Source organism: Spodoptera frugiperda, chromosome 20 (assembly GCF_023101765.2).
Source record: "Spodoptera frugiperda isolate SF20-4 chromosome 20, AGI-APGP_CSIRO_Sfru_2.0, whole genome shotgun sequence".
Lineage (NCBI taxonomy): Eukaryota > Metazoa > Arthropoda > Insecta > Lepidoptera > Noctuidae > Spodoptera > Spodoptera frugiperda.
Window position 1 is genome coordinate 3,465,044 of NC_064231.1, and position 23,973 is coordinate 3,489,016.

The 23,973-nt window shown below is 36.6% G+C and overlaps 2 protein-coding genes across 6 annotated transcripts in view; one reads left to right on the plus strand and one right to left on the minus strand.

The window, feature by feature from the left end:
• LOC118262164 (DNA N6-methyl adenine demethylase) overlaps positions 1 to 5,122 on the plus strand; it is a 111,042-nt gene extending 105,920 nt beyond the window's left edge. For all 5 annotated transcript variants that reach the window (XM_050701480.1, XM_035573335.2, XM_050701481.1 and 2 more), the window contains 5 exons: positions 58 to 197; positions 324 to 552; positions 773 to 1,051; positions 1,136 to 1,364; positions 1,517 to 5,122. In XM_050701480.1, the coding sequence (XP_050557437.1) occupies positions 58 to 197; positions 324 to 552; positions 773 to 1,051; positions 1,136 to 1,364; positions 1,517 to 3,785 (3,146 nt within the window). In that variant the 3' untranslated portion in view covers positions 3,786 to 5,122. The remainder of the gene's footprint in view (positions 1 to 57; positions 198 to 323; positions 553 to 772; positions 1,052 to 1,135; positions 1,365 to 1,516) is intronic.
• A 1,491-nt stretch (positions 5,123 to 6,613) lies between these two features.
• On the minus strand, positions 6,614 to 22,641 carry LOC118261903 (all trans-polyprenyl-diphosphate synthase PDSS2). The gene is made up of 7 exons (XM_050701501.1): positions 22,043 to 22,641; positions 17,816 to 17,947; positions 14,666 to 14,854; positions 11,323 to 11,459; positions 9,226 to 9,386; positions 8,702 to 8,893; positions 6,614 to 8,270 (listed from the first exon to the last, which is right to left on the minus strand). The coding sequence occupies exons 1-7, from the start codon at positions 22,354 to 22,356 to the stop codon at positions 8,109 to 8,111; spliced, it is 1,287 nt and encodes a 428-aa protein (XP_050557458.1). The 5' UTR covers positions 22,357 to 22,641; the 3' UTR covers positions 6,614 to 8,108.
• Positions 22,642 to 23,973: the final 1,332 nt, after the last annotated feature.

The following is a 23,973-nucleotide window of genomic DNA, read 5'->3' on the forward strand; positions in this document are numbered from 1 at the left end:
GTTTGTAAACGTTTGAAGTAAGGGGTCTTTAATTTAATTTTGTATTTTGCTGTTCAGGTGCTGCATCAACTTTGGCGGAATTGAGAAAGGAGTTGGAAGCTAGAACTGGTTTGTCAGGAAAAGAATTGAGAATAGAGAAAATATGTTACACTGGGAAGGAAGGAAAATCGGCAAATGGCTGTCCGATTGCTAAGTGGGTGAGTGTATGGATCGCAGCCTTATTATTATTGACAATTGTTTAAATATTATTAAGTACCAAACCTTTTGGATACAGCTCTATCAATCATCAATTATATGGCTAATGGTCCATTCAATTGTTCCAGGTTATAAGACGTGCAAATTACACAGAAAAGGTTTTAGTAGTAGTAAAGTTCCGTAACGGACACAAATGTGCCACGTCCTGGATTGTCGTGTGTCTTGTGGCTTGGGAAGGTATCCCTCAATCTGAAGCTGACCTGGACTACACCCTCTTATCACACAAATTGAATCGATATGGTCTTCCAACTACAAGGCGATGTGCCACTAACGAGAATAGAACTTGTGCTTGTCAAGGTAAGTATTTTTGTCACATATGTTGTTTAAGTATTCTTAATTTCTAATATTGGAGATTAAAATTGCGCAACAAAATATTTTGTTCAAAAATAATTCGTTGTTCGTGTAAAACTCCTTTCATTTGGAATATTTTTAGATACAATGTGAACTAAAATACAATCGACTCAACAAAAGACTAAGGGTAGCTTGTTCACCTCTAACATCTTGATCCTCTTTCCAGGCCTAGACCCTGAGACCTGCGGTGCCTCCTACAGCTTCGGTTGTTCCTGGTCAATGTACTACAATGGATGCAAATACGCCCGTTCAAAAACAGTCCGCAAATTCCGCCTGTCTGTGAAGACGGAGGAGAGCGAGATAGAAGAACGCATCCACGTGCTCGCAACACTACTCAGCCCGCTGTACATGAACCTTGCGCCGAAAGCCTTTGAGAACCAAGTACAGTTTGAAAAGGAAGCATCTGACTGCAGGCTTGGGTTTAAACCGGGACGACCATTTTCTGGTGAGTAAAGAAAAGTTTAAAGTTACCTTAAAGAGTTATAATATTGTGATTATTGGTCCTAATTTCCTATTTTCGTGTTTTAAGGTGTAACGGCATGTATCGACTTCTGTGCCCATTCACACCGTGACCTCCACAACATGCACAACGGCTGTACTGCTGTAGTCACTCTTGCCAAGCACCGGGCCCTGAACAGGCCACCTGATGAACAGCTTCACGTACTCCCACTCTACGTCTTGGACACCACTGATGAGTTTGGCTCTAAAGACGCACAGGACGAGAAAATCAAGAGTGGAGCCCTTGAAATTCTCGACAAGTGAGTGGTGACGTACATGTTTTTATTATTGATTACATTATTTTAGGTCACCTATTTATTATCTCGATTTCCAATTTCATAATAGTTAAATCCAATCCATATTTTACCGTCTTCAATGATGCACATAACTGATTACAGAATTTTTATTCCAGGTATCCGATGGAAGTGCGCATGCGATCAGTTCCACTGCAGCCATGTCGTCGCCATGGAAAAAAGCGAAAAGACGACGATAATTCAGAATCAAACACTTCCAACAACAACAACTCACAGAGTTCGGGTAATAATCAGAAGAAAGCTCAACAGTCTCCAGCGCCGAGGACTCCACAGCCTGCAGACGCCAGGAACAACGCTAGTCCTCGAAGTCAGAGTAGCGCGTCACCCAGAGCCATCACGCCAGCTCTCAACCAGCCCAATCCGCCAGCGTTTACAAACAATGCTCACTACAATTCCGCCTTCGTAAATCCCAATATGCAACACCAAAATCCAGGACTAATTAACCCAAACTTGGGTAACCCAGCGCTATTGGACATGGCAACTATGATTGACAATTTTACAGATGCACAATTGCAAAGCAACCAGATTTCCAGTACAGTTCTAGACTCGCCGTATAATCCCTATGATCAGAGTTATAATTTACACCATCAGAATGCTATATACAATCCAAACCATGTCTCTCCGATAGTAGAGGGTGCACAAATACAGAATCATCAGAATCCAAACCCAACCCCGAACCCAAATCAACTCCCAAGTTTCGCGGCTGGGTTACAAAAGAGAGATCAATTTCCGAACCAAATGGCTCCTCAAAATCAGTGGCCAGATTTTGGAAATACAGAGCTATTTAACAATGTTGTAAAGGAAGATCCAGATTCTACAACAGCTCACTTGAACGTTCCTCCTAATAATTATAGTCCAGATTCTAGTAGAAGTGAAACGAATTCAGATCCGCTTTTACCAAAAGTAACGCCAGAGCCAGAGAAACAGAATTTGATCGGTGACATCACAAATAAAATGCCAGAATTCGACATGCCCAGCTCGCCACGGCTGACGGAGATTTCACAAAATTCTCAGAGCACACCTGCATCTCCTGCACCATCTCAAATCCCAGAATTAAAGTCCCCGAATAATGATCTTATGAAAACCGATGCACGACAAAGTGTGTGGAAGTCACCAGACTCAAAGAATTGGGACCCGAAAACCAAAGAACAGCAAATAGTTGAAAATGAGAATTCTTTATTTAGGGTCCCGAAAGCTAGACCGCCATCGAGGTCGCAGCATACCAATCCGCCTGAAGCTATTGAGAATTCTACTTTTTTGAAACCGTATCCACCCTCAGACAGACCTCACCTGAGCCAGGGTTACGAGCACAGGAGTCCATACGATAGTCGACTAAACAATACTGCACCGCAAACCGCAGCTGCGCAAAACAACTTTACAATCAATCACGATGAACAGAACATGCAAATAGCTGCGAATAAACCAGTTGCAGAATTCCCTGGAAACAATTTCCACGCAGTGAATCAAAACTCGTACGGGAATCAGGCACAAATACAAAGTTACGGCAATTATCCACAGGTTGCAAATGCCTACTCATTCCCACCAAACCCTTACGGCCATTTTAATCCCTACGAGAACACATACAACGATTACAATAGCTTAGCTTATTACAACGCTGAGAAGTACAAGAGGGAAGAGCTACTTAGAAATCCACATTGTTACAATTCTTATGGTTATCAATACAATCCCAACTTTGCACCAAACTTCTACCAAAACCCAAGTCCGAATTGGTGCCAATCATCACCAAACTGGTGCATATACCCACCACCATTTTCTATCCCATACCCGCCTGAGCCACCCAAAGCTGAGCCAATTGGAGAAGTGAAAGATGTCACAGAAAACCTCGAATGTTTTAAAGATAGTCAAATGGGTGGTGTTGCTATAGCACTGGGGCACGGAAGCGTTCTGTTCGAATGCGCTAAACATGAGATGCACTCTACAACGGCTGTAAAGAGTCCGAACAGAGTAAATCCAACTAGAATATCTCTGGTATTTTACCAACATAGAAACCTTAATCGGCCCAAGCACGGTCTTGAAGAATGGGAAGAAAAGATGAGGTTAAAGAAATTGGGACTAAATCCACCGACACCTGGAACGCCAGGACCAAATACAAATTCGGTGTCGCCGGCCTCCACACCTGGGCCTGAGCGACAGACGGGTGGACCCGAGAAGTGGAAGAACGGGCCGTCGGATGCCATCCCAGGAGGTTTCGCGTCGCTGTCGGCGCTGGTGGAGGCCACGGCGGCCGCGCGGCGCAGCGGGCAGGTGTTGCTGCGCGCCGACACGCAGACGACGATGTCGTGGACGACGTTGTTCCCGATGCACCCGTGCACGGTGACGGGCCCCTACCAGGAGTCCAGCACCTGACGCAAGCTCGCGCCTTCCCGCGCGACAAGTAACACGAGGCGCTCCGACGTCCCTTCCCTAGCTATGTAAGCTCTGTGTTGCCTTTCGATTTTAGAAGTTTCTAATCGTCGATTAGAGCCATTGTGCTTTCCAATATATTTTGTAGTTCCTCGACTTATGATAAGTATTAAGTGCGGCGCGGCACTGGTCCGGCGTGCTGCCAAATTGAAAATCCAGCGATTCCTTTTATGCATTTAAAAAATTGGAATTGAGTACCGTTTGTAATTGAAATATTTTTTAAAACGTATACCGAGTGAGTTTTAATCAAAGATGTAAGTTTAAGTTTTAATTTTAAATAGTGTTTATCGCATTTCAGCTAGTCTTACGTTACGTTAGAATCGATTGTATTTTGTCAAAGTGACCGTAATTGTGTAGATTTTTTTGTATATTCTTGTCGTATTTAAGTTAACGATCGTTGACCCGACCACTGAGCGGTTAGTTTAATTTAAACAGACTATTGCTGTATAAAATAGTGACGTTAATGTATGTTTTGTCTGCATATTTTGTCGATGTTTTTCTAATTAAGCGCATAATCGAAAGTTTTGTGCGACACAATGATCTCATAAACTACTAACCCTACATTATGTAACGCGTATCAGAACAAAAGTACAAAACACTGCATGAGAGCGGCGGTCGGCCGCCGCGGGTCGGACGCATTCGGCGGTCGGGGTTATTCGTCATTTTGTACCTTTGTCTGTCAATTTGTTGTTTTATTTAATTTGTAATGTTTATTACCATTCCTGTAATTCTGAACATTTGTTTTGGCTTATAATTTAATTGTCGCGGTTCGGCCGCTAGTATTTTACCACAAAGATACGAGTGCTTTTCTATTAGGTTAAGTCGTGTGTATTTTTAACTTTTTAGAATATTTAACTTATTTATATTGTATTACGTGAACCATTATCGTATCATTTCCTTTGTAATAATTTAGTGTTACTGTAGACTTTAATATTTAATATATTTGCTTTATGGCTCGATCATTAAATTATTACAGGTTGTTTTGTGCATGTTTCAAGGTCGCCTCCTTTATTTGTCACATCGAGTGCCTGTATGTTTGGCTATAAATGTTCATTGATATTATAAAGAATCTGTTTTTGAGAATATATTATGAATTGTGACCTTATTGTTTAAGAACTGCGATTGCATTATACGAACATTCTTGTAACTTAGTGACGATAAAAATTTATAAAATTAGAGAGCATACAATAAAATAAATGATGAATAATAAAGTACTATGTATAAGATAGAGTATTGCAAGGTTAAAAAATCAATTTTCAGGCGCTTGGAAAGATTATAAAGTAGGCATATAATTGAAAATGAATGAAACCATACTGATAAATAGTTATTAATATATAATTAGAGTAAGGAAAGTTTGTTTTAAAGATTAAACTATTGATATAGTTTATATTTTTTACGTGTACGTATTTATTGAATGGTAAATTTATTGGGACGAACGTGAAAATTATTTATAGGTAACAAGTTTTGGATGTGACAAAACTTATAAAAACTAAGCAATAATAGACATCGGGGTCTATGTACATTGTAATGTAGGAATGAAAAAATATTAAAATAAACGAATGGTGCGATATTGTCGACGGTCTTATGGTGACGCTAGACGTTTGATAACTTACCGAAATATGCCTAAATTGTATTCGGATATTATTTGTGTATTGCATTGGTAACATGCCCTGTAATTCTTGCCATTATGTAGTTGCCAATCGTAGTGTCTCTTCAGTTTGTTCAATACATTGTGTGACAAGACATATCAAAAGCAATCACAGTATTTTTAAATCATATACTCGTACACACATGGAATAGTGCAGTTTGGTAACTTTTAAATCTTTATATCAACAAGCAATGATGAAATTTTGACACCAAAAATGAAGTAAAATTATAGATTGTTGAATGAATTTCATTTATAAGTAAATTGTATCATTTAGGTCACATTAGAAACCTGTGATATACATTAACTCGCGAGTGAATGCTTGTATGTCTGTCTGTCTATCAGTGTGACTGACATGTTTGACGTTTGAAGCAAATTTGTTGCCAGACGCGAAAATCTTTTCAAAACCAAAAACGACCAGTATTGTCAGATTGTAACCAAAAATGTGTTTTTTTTTTTATTATGTTATTCTTATGATGTGGGAATGGGTTTATTACCAATGTCGTTGTAAGAAGGTTGTGGCTATTGCGCCCGCCATTTTGTGTTAGGCGAACTTATTGTGTAACAATATTTTTATTGTCTTCTGCCAAAACAAAAGAGTAATCGAATGTGTCATGTAAATAGAACTACCATTATTTATTAATACAATTAATTTAAAAAAATGTTTCTGGTTTTTATTTTCTTGTCTCGATACCCCAAACAAACTACGAACCTAACATATTTACTACTTCTTCTCTAAATACTAAAATTTTCAAATAGATTTCGTAAAATAAAAGTCCACAACTACTCTTCTATCAAAAATGTAACACCGACAGTTAAATACAACTAGTTACGCCATCTAGTGACACAAAGTTCAACGAATCAGTAAAAGTAGTGTGGCATCGCGGATCGCGATGTTCCTAACTGAACATGGAAACTCACTAATAATGTATCGTCTAAAAAGATTTTTGGATTTTATCGATGCGTAATTTTCTTTATTTCTAATTAAAATACATTGTTAGAAAATAATACTCCAAATTAATTTTGTATAGTTCCATCTCTGTTGAATATTAGGAGTCCTACTACGTTATTTAGTTCGGTTATACGACGCTAGATGGGGTGAAATAAAAAACTTTTAAGATTCCTCTTATAAAATTGTACAATTTAATTAATTTCTTACTTAACATCTAAAGTGAAAAATATTATAAAAATACAAGAGTATTAAAGATATACATAGTTATTCTAAAAGTACAAAACTCTTGCTTACCGTCGAATACCCAAACGACAAAATATCTTCAGTTTTCAGCATATAATATAAGATTGCATTTGCGTATTCCACATTAAACACTTATTGACTAAAGACATAATTTGAGCATTATATATACCTTGTCATAATATTTTTTCCTTAATGAATAATTTTCTTAGAAATAAATACATTTCGTTTTTATTTTCTTTGTATATTTTGAGTAGTCACATGATTTTGGTAACTCTTTTCTTGAACATCTGCTTACTTGTAATTTTACTAAACAATTTAAAAAATAGACCTCAGGTACATGCAGTGTTATTTAATTGCCTATTAAATTTAGGCTCCCTTTTTATTACCTACATGCTAGATTTTTTTCTAGTAGTATTTTGCCAGAAAGATAATGCTTATAATTATTATAAAAAATAATCAAAATACATAATATATCAATTATTCTTAGTTAAATTAATATTATGCACTTTCTTGGATTTGTAAAACATATTAATGTTACGTGATCACATATGTTTTACTGTTTACATCACATGATTATAATGTTACAAAATAATATGTATCATGAATTTTACAAAATTACATGAATGAATGTTATGAATGAACTTACAAGTTGAATGTGGCTGATGATGAATAGCAGTTGGCAGAGCTGGAGATCGAGCTCAATGACATATTAAAACAGAGCATTATAATGCATGGATGCTACAAATGTCAAATAAGTAAGGTGACATCTATGAATGTTACAAGATAAAACGAATGTTACACAGCAACCTCTACGAACATGATGACATAACATGAATGTTACAAGATTACGTAGCTTTTACAGGTGGATCTGGCTTACAGCGACAATGATGTCGGCGAGACACGATTACACGAACGATAAAAAATGGCATGTATGAAAGTTACAATATGACATGAATGTTACAATACGACATGAATGTTACAATACGATATGAATGTTACACTACGACATGAATGTTACAATATAATATGAATGTTACAATACGACATGAATGTTACAATACGACATGAATGTTACAATATAACATGCGTTACAATACGACATGAATGTTACAATACGACATGAATGTTACACTACAATACGAATGTTACAAAACGACGTAGCTGTTACTGTTATAGATGGTCGTGGTGCATGGCGACGATGATGTTGGCGAGCGCGGTCCTGGCGTCACAGTCTGGGAAGCTGTCCAGCACGTGCACGGCGCGCGCGATGTGTTCGCGCTGGAGACGCTTCGTCTGCTCCAGTATGAATGTTACAATACGACATGAATGTTACAAAATGACATGTGTTACAATATAATACGAATGTTACAATAAGACATGTGTTACACTACAATACGAATGTTACAAAATGACGTAGCTGTTACTGTTATAGATGGTCATGGTGCATGGCGACGATGATGTTGGCGAGCGCGGTCCTGGCGTCGCAGTCGGGGAAGCTGTCCAGCACGTGCACGGCGCGCGCGATGTGCTCGCGCTGGAGACGCTTCGTCTGCTCTAGACCGTCGCCTGCTAATACCGCCTTGTATAGCTAAGGAGAAAGGGGTTGATTAGTGATTGGGATGATGAAAGGTTGTTAATTTTTGATGTATGTCCGAAAATTATTGAATTAAACTTAAATGAAAAATGGTGTGAAGTGTGATGGCTGGGCAACCGGCTGCCGTGCAACGTGTAGCAGGTTCGATTCCCGCACGAAACAATCCACAAATTGTTGTTTTGAGTCGGGGTGTCATGTATGTGAACTTGTATGTTTGTAAACGCATCCATGACAGAGAAGAAAATACTAATATGGGGCAATGTTTATTTTAAGAACAAAAAGCTATCAAATGACAAAAAATAATCTTTAACACAAAGGTACCTTCCATAGTTTATTGGATGTGTCTTAAAAATAAAGTAACTTGACCATAAGTAATCATATATTTAAGTCCAGGCAGCACTAATTATTAGTTTAAATCCACTTACAGCATGGTAATCAACATCTTGCACGCTCTTCTTGCCAGCCTCGATGTACTCGTAGAGTTCAGGTCGAGCTTCTAACGTGAAGGCCAAGGGTGCCCCCACCAGGGAGAAGCTCGCTGGCTCAGGCCCTGTGAACGCCTCAAGGTCGAGGAACGCCTGCCATGCTAGGGCAAGGTGACAGCCGAAGAGGTAGCCCTGGAAACCGATCGGATTTTTCACAAACAAATAGCCAAAAAGGCCTAACTGACGTAGGTACGAGAAGACTAACTGCCGCACTCAGAGACGTTTAATAAATAATTACCTACTTAAACTATGCAATTTTGTATCGAAAACAATTACTAAAGACTGGGTTAAGTAATCATTAAATGGCTCTGAGTAAGGCGATAAGTAAGCTTTTTCTTAGAGAACTTCTCTAAGAAGAGAAAAGAAAGACAGACAAAGAAGCATTAAACACTCAAATATTTTAAAATAAGGTTTAGGGGGAGGTACATGTATCACTTTTCAACGATAAGTGACATATTTCTCACCTGTGTCTGCAACTGAGGCTTGTGTCCAGCCAGCTTCAATGCAGCCGAGCAACTCTTGCCCAGCAGTGCTCCGGCAGCCAACACGTGTCGAGCAGCCCACTCGCGACCAGCACAACCGATCACTCCACCCATTGGTAGAGGGTCCGTTATGATATCCCATTCTGTAATTATTATTATTAAAGCTGATGAGAATGTTCTTTATTCTAATTATTATGTTATGGGCTTACTCATGTAACTGTTTGGCGTGGAACTCGACTAGTTTCAAGCCATGCTCGAAGTTGATATTGCTCTACTACTAGAGAATAGCAATAAGTGAGTAAGCCGATAACGTAATAAGCATGTCTCACGAAAGTTATAATAAATTTCTTTATAGTGATAAGCAAATAATTAACCTCTACTCTTTCAAATAGATACAATAATTATTTCGTCTTAGATTATCTATTTATTTGGTCGTTTATCACTGATAAATACTTGATCAATATAAAAACTCCAAGTCAAAGATTACGAATGGGTTCCGAAGAAATCAAAATGTACAAAGAAAGTTATTTTACTTTGCCACCTTTCGACTTCGTAAACTAGGATGAAGTAATGAGATTCCGTTTCAACTTGCTTTCCACAAGCTACTACATCAAACGCATGACCTCAAGCAATTGTGTGGAAACCTTATCTGACATTGGAAGGTAATCGGAAAATGAATGCTATTTGAGACAGAGAAAACAGAATTAACTCTGAAACCTAATCCTATGGAACAGGTTTATGCAAATGCAACATTAAGTACTACTAATAATTATCTATTTAACACCTCATAAATATGTTTTACGAGCTAATAGCAATGGTCGTATTAAGATAAACATATAAGCAATTATTTCCTCAAATGTGATCAGTATAAACAAACAGAAGCCTGCAAATGATAATTTCAAACATTTTCTAATAGTAAATCCCGATTCTGCTAGCTATATCTGAGTATCTCTACCATATACCTTGTTCAACCCACAAACTGACGTCAACACGGAACAAACCGAACAAAACCGAAAGCGCTAAACAAATATTAATTCGTCAAAGAAGCACATTTGTCCCCATTGTCTGTCACAGTCACGTATAAATGGAGGGCGCAGCATAGTTCCTTGCGGCACTCCGCGCAGTGAATACTAATGCTCGCCTCATGTACTATAATGTAGCACTTGTAGATCGGAATGCGCTGATTTCCAATGTATTGTGAACCTGATTTGTTTTTGAACATCGGTCATTGGACTAGCTTTTGTTTTAAAGAGTTTATAGAGTGATCTAGTGTATAGAACGCCAATGATGGGTTGAAGAAAAAGGTTTTTAGAACAAAATGTAGCCTGGTAGCCTAAAATCCAACTACATTTTTATATGTGAAATACGTAGTTAACTTACGAAAGGTGATCAGTTACTAATCAAATTGTTGATTTCGCTTAATAAATGGTTTTAAACTTAACTAATGCTTCCATGGTCTGCAAACTATCTCCGAATCTTTCATCACCATTAGCTAAGCGGTTCGACCATGAAATAGTACTAACGAAACGACAGAATTAATTCTTATAACTTAGTACAAGTATGGGTTTATCGATTTCCAGTCAAGTCAATGAGTTAATAATAAAACCTCATTAAAATAATTTAACACGAAGGCTCTGTCTACAATGTGATCATCCGTGTCGTTAGTATGCATGTAAATAACGCCTAAATTTGTTCTCGCTTAAGTAAATTTGAAGTGGAGGTAATTACTTAGTTAACCCACATTCCTAGAACCTGTTTTAGCACCAATATTTAATATGGATAAATTGTTAAGAACTTTAGAACATAGAGTATTACGTCTTTGTATTTCTTTATACTTTAATTTCTCTTTACTTGGTGGAAAACTTCTCGGTGCGTTTCCATTGGTAACCATTTTAATACAGGAAGTGCATACGCCTTCCTAACTACACAAACATATAGTCAATTAACAAACGCCAGTTAGTAAAAAGATCTCAACTCTCGGGCAGTAAATATGTATAAGAGAGCAATTTCAATGTCTGAAAACCAAAATTAACACAATAGAATAATAAAATACAATATACTTTAAAAACACGAAATTACCTGAAGCTTCTTCAATCTGGTCTTTTGGTAGTGGTCTGGAAGGTAGAGGATTGTTCTGCTCGTCCCTCTCACCGAGGAACTCTGCTTCAGCCAGATCTCGCACTGCTGATGACATCAGCTCTACCAGCTCTTGATTTCTGTAAAGTTATTGAAAACCTGCTAAAATAATGTGCTAACACAACAATAGTATACGAAACTTTACTGTAGCATGCACAACATTGGTCGTCGTTTATGCTACTCAAGATTATGAGCTCCGATCATGACTTGAAAGTAGTTGAGCACTGTCGAACATTAACGTGGTAAGTACTTTATAGTCTAAGTAGTTGAGTAGCTGATATGACATGAAAGCATCTAGGTTTTTAGTTCAACAGTGAAAATTTAAAGTCTAGAATAAAAATACAGTAGCTACGCAGGTCTGGAGGTCAATTAGCGAGAATATGTAGGTAAGTAAAAGTACCTACTTATCGGTTCATTGCAGAGTGCAATTTCTTGTTTGTAGAAATCGAATTCGCAAGTAGTGTATAAAGTGACATAGTCAATAGAAAATATTCGTGACTTAATAACTTCAAATCAGAATAAGGTATCCAAACATACAAGTTCACATACACATGACACCCAGACCCGAAACAACAATTTATGGATCACACAAAGAGTTGCTCCGTGCGAGAATCGAAGCCGCTACACGTTGCGCGGCAGCCACCACGCCAACCGTGCCTGGTCTATATGTATATTATATGGAATATAATATACATATAGACCTCCTTAACCATTTCGATAACGGTGACCCACCATAAAGTGTGCCCGGATTTGACAAGCCAGACTGAATTTAGTTTTCAAAATCCGCTCACAACGTTAGTTAAATGAAAAGGTCATACAAAATGTATAGAAATAAATTAGTTACTACAAAGCCACGAGCTTCATCTTCATAATAACCACATTTTTAACATGCGAAATTATCGCCATTAAGTCGCCATATTGCGTGCAACTAACAATGGCTCTTTTTAAACGGCCGCTCGCCATCTTATGTCAAAAGATGTTGCGTAGGCGCAGGTAGGTCAATAGGTTACTATCATCGTAACCTATGACCATAGAATTTATAGTGTTACCAACTCATTAATTCTATTAGGCAGAGAGATAATGTCGTAATTTTGTGTTTTTGATTGATTTTTTATGCGTAGTAATTGAATAGTTTTTGTTTAATATTTTAATAAATAGTTGCTTTTTAATGTTTATGCTATCGTTGTTTTGTTGATTGAGTTTTTTGGAGGTGATTAATTTGTTGTATGAATGTCAAATGTATGTATTTTTATTCTACTACACTCACCATTTAACTTGATGGTACAAATTAAATCACCTTATTTTTTAATTCTGTTCATCACATCACATCATATCAAACAGCCTATTATATAAGTGACCACTGCTGACCAAAGGCCTCTTCTCTCACGGAGGTTTGGGCATAAATCAGCACACTTGCTCAATGCGGGTTGGCGATTTCAAACTTATAATTAGAAATTATAAGCGTAGGTTTCGTCACGATGTTTTTCTTCGCCGTTTGTTAGTGGTGTCTAAATTTCGAACCCGCAGCTTCATGCGTGAGAAGCGAGCGTCTATAACCTCCGGACTACCATGACATGGACACAATTCTGAACGTTAATATTTAATTTTGTAAACGCCTATATTTCATTTTCTATTAAAGGTACTTTGTATAATAACAGTCTGGTTATCTAAAGGAAGCTCATATCCAATCGTAACATAGACTCAAGAAAAGTAAATACTTAATCATCACACTTGATAAATCTTCCTAGAAAGCTCCAAAAATTGGCGAGTCCCTATCTCATTAAATGCACATAACACATGAGTACTAATAACAACAGCGCGTTAACTTTCACTGTTACAAGCAGAAGTACACACTTAACGCAGCGCGTTGCGTAATGGGTAACGTGGAATATTACGTTACGTCTCAGACCGGATTGAACATCGCTGGTACGTTACTGGAACATCCTTACTGCAGTTTATATTATAAAGATAGATATAATAGTTAGATATAGTGCGTTAAAAGAAATAAGGAGTAATCATCTTTGATTAATATCTATATCACTAATATTCTATATCTTATCTAACTTCTTTAGAAAATGTAAAACATTTGGAAAATCATTAAAATACATAGTTTACCATTGCTTTCTCAAATTGGGAAACTACTCGACACGATTGCTACCTCTAAACTGTAAGTACGAATTGTGTTCATGAAACAATGACACATAAATCCTTAGAAATACAATATGAGGTATTGAGAAAAGCACTGGTACCTACATGGCTTTCTTAACTTTCGTATGTTATATTACAAATTTTAAAAGACCCTATCTACTTACCTATCACTGCCTCAAAAGAAACAGTGACCTCAGAATAGTCAAAAAGGAAATGTCGAACTGTATTAGGTTAAAAGCCGTAATATGCAGAAGTGCAGTACTCTTTGCAAAAAAAAAAACAATGCTTCTTTTTGGGTATAAGCCAGTGAACGAGCAGACGGATAATAACCTAAGTAATAAGCAATCGGCGCCGCCCATGGACACCCCGAACCCGAAATATTAGAGGCGTTCCAAGTGCGTTGCCAGCTTTTGGGGTTAGGAATTTAAGGATGTTGGGGAATCGGGTTCAGTTCCATGCTTTGGCACGGCTCTCCTTCGCTTGAAATTTCTCACAATTCGAACGAATAACCGACTTATTTATTTTGTAATTTTCCTAAATGTAATGCACAGATGTTATCAGTGTCTATCGTATTTAAAAATAATGTCTAAGATTTACATAATAAACTAAAAATAACGTTGCAAACATGCAATGACGTCCTTGAATGAATTTTATTCGTGTTCCGATCGCTCGTTGAAGCCCCTCTTTCCTCTCAATTATCATATATTTTCTACTCGACTACCTTCCCTCTGTGTGTACCTATTGAAATATTTTGTGCTACCTCTCACCTTACAAAGTAATATACATATATTTTGTTTCTTTTGTCAAAATCAATATAATTCTATCTTAAATATTTTGTTAAGATATAAAATAGAAATTAGTCTTGTGTCTCGTCTTCTTATTGTTTACAAACAACGTTTTTATGTACCTACCAAGTTTTGTTGTGTACAAGAAAGTAAATTAATGATTCTACGACACCAAAAGGTTACCAACATAATAGAGATCACAATCGTTCTTGATTAGGTACTTATACGATACTTACTATTAGGTAAGTATCAATAAATAGATACAGGTGTCTAAAGCAAACTTAAAGTGCAGTTAAGCAACACTTCACATCAATTTTCTCATATAAAACCTCAGTACAAATATCCTTACTCACCTCAAATTCGCCAGTTCAGAACAGGAGTTAGCGAGCAGATAGTCCCCGCTCAGCAAAGCAATCTTGTTGCCAAACATCATGTCATCAGGCTCAGCGGCTATTGGCTGGCGGGAGTTCATGTTCACCAGACCCTTGTGCACCAGGTGAGAGGTCCGAATCATCTCTGTCACTTCGGCTAGAGCTCGTTGGCTGTGGAACAGGGGACATTTACATTTAAGATGTTACTTTCTGAAGGCGAAGACGGGACATTTAAAGGTTTTTCAAGTCTTTGACTGCCAATAGAAAACTGTTGAAGGCAAATCTCTGCTAACGTCGGTCACCGGTGACTACCACGGCGTTCAATGTGTTAAGGGCCAATAAAAGATCCCTTACAAACTAAACCGAATAACAAAGAGTACTAAAGTAACCAATGATACAGTTGAATCAGTTTCCTAGAGATCTTTTCCAGAATCCCGAATGGATTTTTGTTCTTAGTGGATATTCCCGCCCTCGTCTCGCTTTTACAGCTGACAGTCCCTCGTCTATATTTTACAAAATTTATTTAATCATGCAGTTATGAGCTAATGGGTTTGCAGTAGCCCATTTCTGAACATAGGTACAAACCTATGTCCACATGTCCATTCATCTTCGAAGACAAATTGATAATGATAGTAATTCTCCCAGCGCAATTCACACGCTCTCACTTAATCCCTTCTAATTTCAAAATTACAATTTGTTTTTCTGTGTGACCGGCCAGTTACATAGAAAGTTAAACTAACGGCTTTCAAGTGGACATGTGCATAGATAAACAATTTATACGAATCGAATGCGCTACGAGTCAGTAAGGTGTTAAATGCGACCTTTCAATGACATCGACATGATGATCACGTAGAAAGTAAGCCATCAGTGTATGTTTTATGACTGTTGTTTACACAAATGTATTTGATGCTTAAAATAGTATAAATGGGTGAAAGGATCTTGAAATAATTTGATTTTTTACTAGAAGGTGCATTGACGCAACAATTAAAAAAAATTAAAGGTACTTGGAACTGGACTCAGCTAAATAAAGCAACACTAACTGTTTCACGGTTATTTATCACATTATAATATCAGAAATGTGAAAGTTTGTTTGTTTGGATATTTGTCCAGAAATCACTCTGAAGCTACTGAACACATTTTGATGAAATTTGGTATACAGACAGCTGACATAGGTGATACAAAACGCACAGAAACCTGGGCGAAGCTGCATGCAGAAGCCAGTTCAGTCTCATAAATCATGACTCCAAAAACGGCTCTAGGTATTTGTCCTTCCTAAAACATTTTTAACTAAGGAAAACAATAATTCAAAGAATTCACACTTTATCTGACCACATAGTAAGTACAAAAATCAATTAACCATACAATATTTATCATTGAGCAGCATAAATGTCTGTAGTATCAACAGGAAGCCTTATTTATGGATCCTTGTGATGAATGAGGAAGTTTTCTCTCTCAGACCTTGGGCTGGCCATTGCCCTTTCGGTAATTTGCTAGTGCAACAAGATACAAATTGTATTATTATATGTTTTATACTTATACATATACTGGTTAATAAAAGTGAAGGTCGTTTAAAAGACATGAACTTTTTGTATATTTTACTCAAATTAGGTAAAAGGTCTGTCTCTGCTACTCTGATCATGACATTATTCGTCTTTGGTCTGATGTGTCCGTACACATCATATTAAAAAAGAAAATTATGACTTCCGCTCAGTAATGGAACGGAGTCCTTTTTTACGGGAAAAAAACATCAATTAACTCCTCCAGCCCTGGGTGAGAGAACGGAGTAGTTTTTAGTCAGTAAGAGTCTGACACTCCCTCTCGTCTCGCCCAAGATGATTTTCCACCGTCAAAAAAACCCTTGCTTGTCTGCAGCTCCGAAAGATAATAGAGTCTGAATTTGTGGAGTCCAAAATTTCGATGTGCAAATGGCTCGCCCTATTTGGTACAAGCATAGATATAGATAATACTGTTTTTAATATTTCTGTGGTTCCATATTGTATAGTAATACTGTATGTCCTATACAGTATTACTAGCGATAAATCTCAATCTCGAACTCAGAAGTCGCTGGTGCAACCTAATGATGCAGTGATGCAGACGGTGCACTCAAATTTAAACTCCTTTCCAACAGGTTTAAGATTGAAAGTAGATTGTGTGGTTTAAGTATTACGACGATGACGAAACATTATGGACCTCGTAACACAGAAATATACTTTTTATGGAGTAAAATGGAATCACTTCGGAATTATGTAAAGAGATGTTATGTAAATCTACCGATAAATCATGTTTCACTTCGGTTGAATTATCATATTTTTGAGTAAACTGGTATTGGTAACTTATTAGAATGATTTATTAATTAAAGAATTGTGTCAGTAAAGTTGAGTAGGACTTCCTTCAGTTTCTCCTTCTCTATTCTAGAAGAGAGTTTTATGTTCAGAGTAATTCTACTGAATTATTTTAATTATTCAGTCATAGATTTTTGGAGTTTCTCAATACTCAGTGCCGATTCTGGAACTTAGTGTTATCAGCTATGTATAAGATTAACACTGAAAACGAATATCGAAAGCCGGTTTGCTCTAATGTCCACCACTACCTACAGTTCCCAAAAATAATAAAGACTATGTTTGATTTTGTTATGCTACAAATTCAATCCGGTTTCTATGAATGACCTTCAAACCGGAATGCACCGACAGTGTCGCTAAAATATGGCCACCTGGGTTAGCTGCCTACTGTTGCTTATATTTTAGTACTTCCCCAAACTCCAGTGCGGTAAAAAACAAACAATTAATGTGGCGGAGTGGCATCTTTCATCTGTATTCGCTTGTGCAGCTGTGATTTGTCGAACCTTTTGTAATCAAAGACTGACTGAGGGAAACCTTCAAAAAATGCTCAGCTTTTTGGAGGAACGACTAAGGAGCGTGGTGATTTTATCTCACTAAAACCATTCCAGTTGTTACCATTAAAACCTATTAGGTAGTATCTGCCACGAAACCCCAGTCAAAGCACGCCCCTAATTGATGCAGCCAGGTCTAATGTCATAATAGATATTCTCTAGAATTCGATCGAACCTTTAAGTATTGTTGAGTCGAAAGACTGGTATATGCTAGATATCCACAAGCATTTGCTCAATCTCACCTGTGCAGGACTCCAGCGGCTTTGTCCTGTTCCATATCTGGTATCTCAGGACTATGTCCAGCTGCCTTCGACACCAGCAGCACGATGAGACCCCAGGCTTGCATGTTGTTCTTTCCATTGTAGATCAGATTCCTGGAAAAGAAGGGAGTGTTAAATGTCTTTAATAAAATACAATTTTCATCGTTCTATAACCGGCTGATCTGGGTGTTATTTGGATTAAGTAGAGGAGACCTATACTGAGTGAGTGGTGACTACCTTAATGGCTACCTTAATGGCTACCTTAATGGCTACCTTAATACCTTAATGGATACTCCTTGAGGGTTGAATTAGGTATACAGTTTAATAACACTACCTCGTTGGTCGAGTGGTTGCAAGTGCGACTGCCGGACAAGAGTTCTGGGGTTCGATTCCCGGCTCGGGCAAAGTAATATTGAGTTAATAGCACAGAGTTTGTAATTGTGAACAATGTATGACAATAGGCTCACACCTTATTACATGGGGCTTATAACATAAACTGATGTGATATGTTAGCAATACTAATTGTTTATATCGTAAGCGTTTAAATTAGTGATGATGAGCAAGAATCGCAATACAAGCAATGCACATTGCACATCGTTCGCTGATCGATAGGAAGTTAGTAATCTCCGCACGCGATATTACCTAATGCAAAGGTAACTTGCATGATATATTTTCATATTGTTATACCAGGCCTCCAGGGCATTAAAATGTTTATTTCTTCTTTTAATTTTCTTTGTTATGAGAAAACGAATCAATCAATCGTGTAAGTACTTTTCCTTCTATTCGCTTTCTCGCACATCAGGTGCAGAATAGCAGCCTAGAATATCAGTACCCTTAGTACGAGTTTGTATTACGGTGAACAAAAACGAAACGAGTGCGCGTTCGGCGCTCTGATTGGTTGGTTTATTCGACCCAGCCAATCAGAGCGCCGAACGTGCTCTCGTTTCGATTACTTTAAACGTAAAGCAATTTCGTACTAAATATACAGATAGTCGATTGCGCGTTCAACCTACGACGTAAGGATTAACTGGGTAGGTACTTGCTGTTTGTATGAGCGTAGTTTCTAGTTCCGTATATTGTACATACATATCGAAATGTAACAATTTTATACACAATGAGTTACTACTACTATTTCTAAACATATAGTTGGTACACAAGAATAAGCCTTTATTGAAGAGATGTACTATTATGAAAAAAACATAGTTATTATATTTGTCATTTAAGATAAGTACCTATACAGCAATAATCTCGTCGTAACAACATGCATGTTGCATATTATGTAAATGCACATTATCATTTAGGTTACCGACGACGTAACCAAAAAATTGTTTTGTAAACGGTTGTCTCTGAACACGACATAATTGCACATTGCAATCTGCATATGAAAGCTTAATGGCAGAAAAAAAGTAAAGTAGATGATAATCTTTTGTTAACAAAATAATGCAGAACAAAATCTGCTTTTAAACAATGATCGCACGATTGACGCGGTGACTGAGCAACCGGCTGCCAGGCAACTCTTCGTGTGATCCACAAATTGTTGTTGTTGTTGTTGTGTAGGGACTGGGTGTGATATGTATGTGAACTTACAACCACGACACAGGACAAAATCACAACCTATTTTATTGAATCAGATAAAATCTTTCTGACAGGTTTCAGGAATGATTTTATAAGTAATGCATAATCTATACATATAATAAAATCGTAGAAAAGTGCTGTCTGTACATTGAAAATAAAAATAAAAAAAATAGCAGGGGTTATTGTTATGTCGATGTCGAACCCAAAAATGTAATTAACTTTTTTTTTGTCTGTTTGTCTGTTTGTCTGTATCGTCTGTGCGCGCTAATCTCAGAAACGGCTGATCCGAGTTGGATGCGGTTTTCACGAATATATTGTGGGATGCTTAAATTTACATTTAGTGTTTGTTTCATGTCAATCGGTTCATAAATAAAAAAGTTATGTCAAATTAAAGAATCACGTCGAACATTCTATGCTTATACCATTAATCTCCGCAACTATTTGACGGATTTGGTTGAAATTTGGTACAGATATAGTTTAGAACCTTAGAAAGGACATAGATATATTTTTATTTCAAAAATCAAAAAATAAAAATAAAAAATAAATTATTTATAAATAATTCTATGTCGATCGTTACACGACTTCGGTTCATGTTATTGTTTTAATTTATCGAAAAAAAGTATATAAATAGTAAAAAGGTATGAAAAAAATAATATCAATATAATAAAACATTTAGTACAAAGAAAATGCTCTAACGGAGTATAGATAATTCTATGTCGATCGTTACACGACTTCGGTTCATGTTATTGTTTTAATTCATCGAAAAAAAGTAAATAAATAGTAAAAAGGTATGAAAAAAATAATATCAATATAATTAAACTTTTAGTACAAAGAAAATGCCCGAACGGAGTATAAATAAATAATCCAAGTTGTCTTTATCGATTACCTATTAGTAGTTACTGTAGTTAGTTTTTTTAATAAAATTGTAAGTCTAATTTATAAATTAATTAGATTAGATTTAAGTCGTTTCTTTTAAATTATTTAGTTTAAGCTTGGTTATTATAGCATAGAGGATAGGTTGTAATATAGTTTCTTTTTAATTGTTATAAATTCGTAATTCGTAGCTTTCTTTAGTTTTAAGTTAGTCCGTTTTTAAACTATTTTTTCAATGCCCTAAGTGAGTATACATCTATTAAATTCAAACGCAGAGCTCATTATGTTGATTTTTGAAGAGTTCCCTGGAATATCTTCCACATCTCATTTTTGAAGAGATCCCGCGAGATCGGGAACTATGTGGTTAAAACCAAAAATTTGCCGGAAGTCACTATTCCACGCGAACGAAGTCGCGGGCAAAAGCTAGTTCATAATAATTTAGCACTCCAGTTAACAATCGATCAATAATTATGAACATTTAGGCAATGCTAGGTATTCTATTTTAGTTAGATACTCTTTTAAATTTATACACATCGTATTGTAAACTCAACGACCCCACAACACGTGACACAGTAACCGCTTGCCCAATCTCTACCCTTTTTTAAGGGGAGAAAATCATCCAATAACTTCTCCCACTCGAGGCGAGAGGGAATGTCAGCTTCTTACTAACTAAATACCACCCGGTTCCTACTCTTGTTTTTCGAACCAGAGCCCTTGTAATCCGCAAGGCAGTCCGCAGCTGCGGGCCCAATCACTCTCTACGTCAACATTTTCGTTTAAAGAAAGCATCAATGAAAAGTCTGAATGTAATACTTTCGACTGCCATTTGTTTTTATTAGGATGCAGTAGCACCCATACAGTTGTCTATGATTTCTTTATAGACGGTAATAAAACGCAAAATTATCAATTTGCATTCAGTAAATGTTATTACAAGACATTATCTTTCGTTAAGTGTCGTTTGTAAAAACTATTTGACCGTCCGAATCTTCGCAAATGAGTTTATTTGTAGAAACTTATTTTACTTTCAAAAAATAACTAGTTATGTGACTAAACTTTTGAAGTTGCAGACAATTGAAAGTGGGTAATGTAAACATTAAACAATTACAAACATTTATTTCCTATAAGGTAGACTTAACAAATCTCCCCATCCCCATCCCCAAAATGTTAATAAAATATATTTTTCGCAAAGATGCCATGAGCAGGTCACCGTCAAAACGTGCCAATCTTTTAAAGAACGGACTAAGAAATTAGGAATTTTCACTTCAGTAAAATTGCCCCGGTAGTTACGATCAGCATTTATAAAGCGCACCCTATGTAACCCCTACTACGCAGCGCTTTTTACAGCACATCTCTAGAAGGGTGGCCTATCCCATCTTTGGTACCTAAATGATTATTTAGAAACCCTTACATTCCAATAATTGTAGATAGCGAAAAATATATTTAACACATCATCAAAATTTTAGGTATTTGCATTATTAAATCAAAACTAGATAAATATGTGTTGTAAGGTTCGTAAATCAAAGCGTGTCTTGTGAGCGATTGGCTTTCAAGTTTTCGGGTCGAGGTTTCGATTTCCACACGGAATCAATATTTGTATTGCAGCGAACGTGCCATACTTTACCATAAACGATTTGTAAGAACGCCCAGCACGTAACTAAGTGGATAGAAACTAAAGTATTTAGGTGTGCACCCCCTCCACATTTAATTTAAATAATTTATTTAGGTATCAAAGATAGAATAATGACGATTTTATTAACGTACTTAGCCGTTTTCAGCAAAGGGTGGTTGCTCCCGACCAACTTGCGTAGGTGCAGCGCTACATTCGCAATCTCGTCGCTCAGAACCCATCGGAGACTCAGGAAGGAGGTTGGATATCCGACAATCTTCTCCGCCTCACTAACCGCTCTGTTCCAATCTGGCTTTGAACTGTGTTGTGCAACGCTTGCTCGTTGCGTGCTGCATGTGCTCACTTCCCTCGAAGCACAAGGTCCCCAAAGTTTCGAAACCAACGCACTAGATGACTGTACTTTCACCAAATCACACCTCACAACACGACACAATCGGCTAAGACTCATTTTTCCAAATAAATGTAAAACACAATACAATCAACGAATGCGCAATTCAAATTTCGAAACGCCAAAAGTTATTGTTTAACAAACACAAAATTAAATTATTTAAATAAGAATCTATTAACGACTAGTCACACAATAAATTCAATAACCAATCAATTTTGTGTAAAACTTTGTTACTTATTAATTTTAAATGAAATGTTGCACAAAACCGATTTTATTTCGTAATTAATTTGAACTACGAAATACAAACGTGTGCAACTTTCGCGCGTTATCGGTTGACTGACCGAATGGTGAATGATGTCTACGAACTAACGTCGGATTCGCGGATTACGGGGATTGATGAATGACATTTTAAACTGCACAGAATCTGAATGATTCTGTTCTCTCGTAAAAGACCAACCATAAAATACTTTAAAAATATTACCTTATTATTTTTGTGTGCTGTTTGTTGGGTTTTTGTGGCTATGAATGACTAACAATCCGACTGAAAATAAGCTTTTGCCAAATGATATTAAGTATATGATGGGCTATAAAAGTTACAACTTTAACAGTACCTATTTATTGATGATGATAGTGGGTACGGAGTACAAGGTGAATATTCCAGGGTAGCCCGCTAATTTCAACACTTCGTAATTTTATTGTGATTTAGGTGCAGCTCGATATCGGATAATAATGATGGTGAATGAATGGTACCTAAAATAATATATTCACGGTAGTGAAATGTATGTTTACACAGTTAGGTAGGTAAGTACCTATACTAGTTAAAAACTTAAAACCATCAACGTAGCTCTATAACTTAGAGAAAATCTACAACGTTAAGTTTTACTAAAATAAATTTTTCATTTTCGTAAATTCTAGTGAGGCTACGTTTTAAAAAAAACGATTCAGAGTTAGTTTTATAATGACATGACGATTATAAATGGTTACTAATTTTTAAGTTGCTACGTTAAATCTGGTAGCTCCATTGACCTAATCGATACCGGTACCTCTCAGGTTCCTAAGTTACATTTTCGAGATTGATAGCTATGATACTTTAGCCAGGCGTTCAAATGTGTAAGGAATTCTAAAGAAATAAGTGCGTGGATATAATTCTTGTAAACTTATGTTTACTAACTTTTTGTTTTACTAACTATTGCGTATTGAGGTATTTTTAGCATCTGCTAAAAAATAGATACATCATGAGTACATAGTTTATAGAAAAAAAAAATAGTTCACATAAGAGTCGCGTTATCATGTTAACTCTAAGCTCGTGTACATCAATAATTACGATGTCCTTTTGTTATGAACTTTAATTGCAATGCTAAAACATATTTAATATTTAATAGGTATTGTACAATAATTAGACTTTGCGGAACAAAAAGCAGTTTAATTTTAGTAATTTAGTGAGTAATTTAAGGCAGTTTAGTGTTGCCAGTTCATACTCAACTAAATAATTATACTTTTATGATCAAAAGAAAAAATCTAACACTAGTTGAATACAGTCTCAAGATTAATACAATTATTTATTCTAAAAACATAATTGATAATAAGGATAATAACAGGTAGATCGGTGAACCCAAAAATATAATGTGGCATTGTGGCAATCACGCTTTACCACTGTATTACATGGGATGATGGGAC

Excerpts from the sequence above, each read along its gene's own strand:
- LOC118261903 (XM_050701501.1), bottom strand. The coding sequence starts at position 22,356 with ATGAGTCTTAGCCGATTGTGTCGTGTTGTGAGGTGTGATTTGGTGAAA. Across the intron at positions 8,894-9,225 it reads AGCCTCAGTTGCAGACACAG|GGCTACCTCTTCGGCTGTCA; the intron begins GTGAGAAATATG and ends ATCGGTTTCCAG. Across the intron at positions 8,271-8,701 it reads AAGATGTTGATTACCATGCT|CTATACAAGGCGGTATTAGC; the intron begins GTAAGTGGATTT and ends CTTTCTCCTTAG.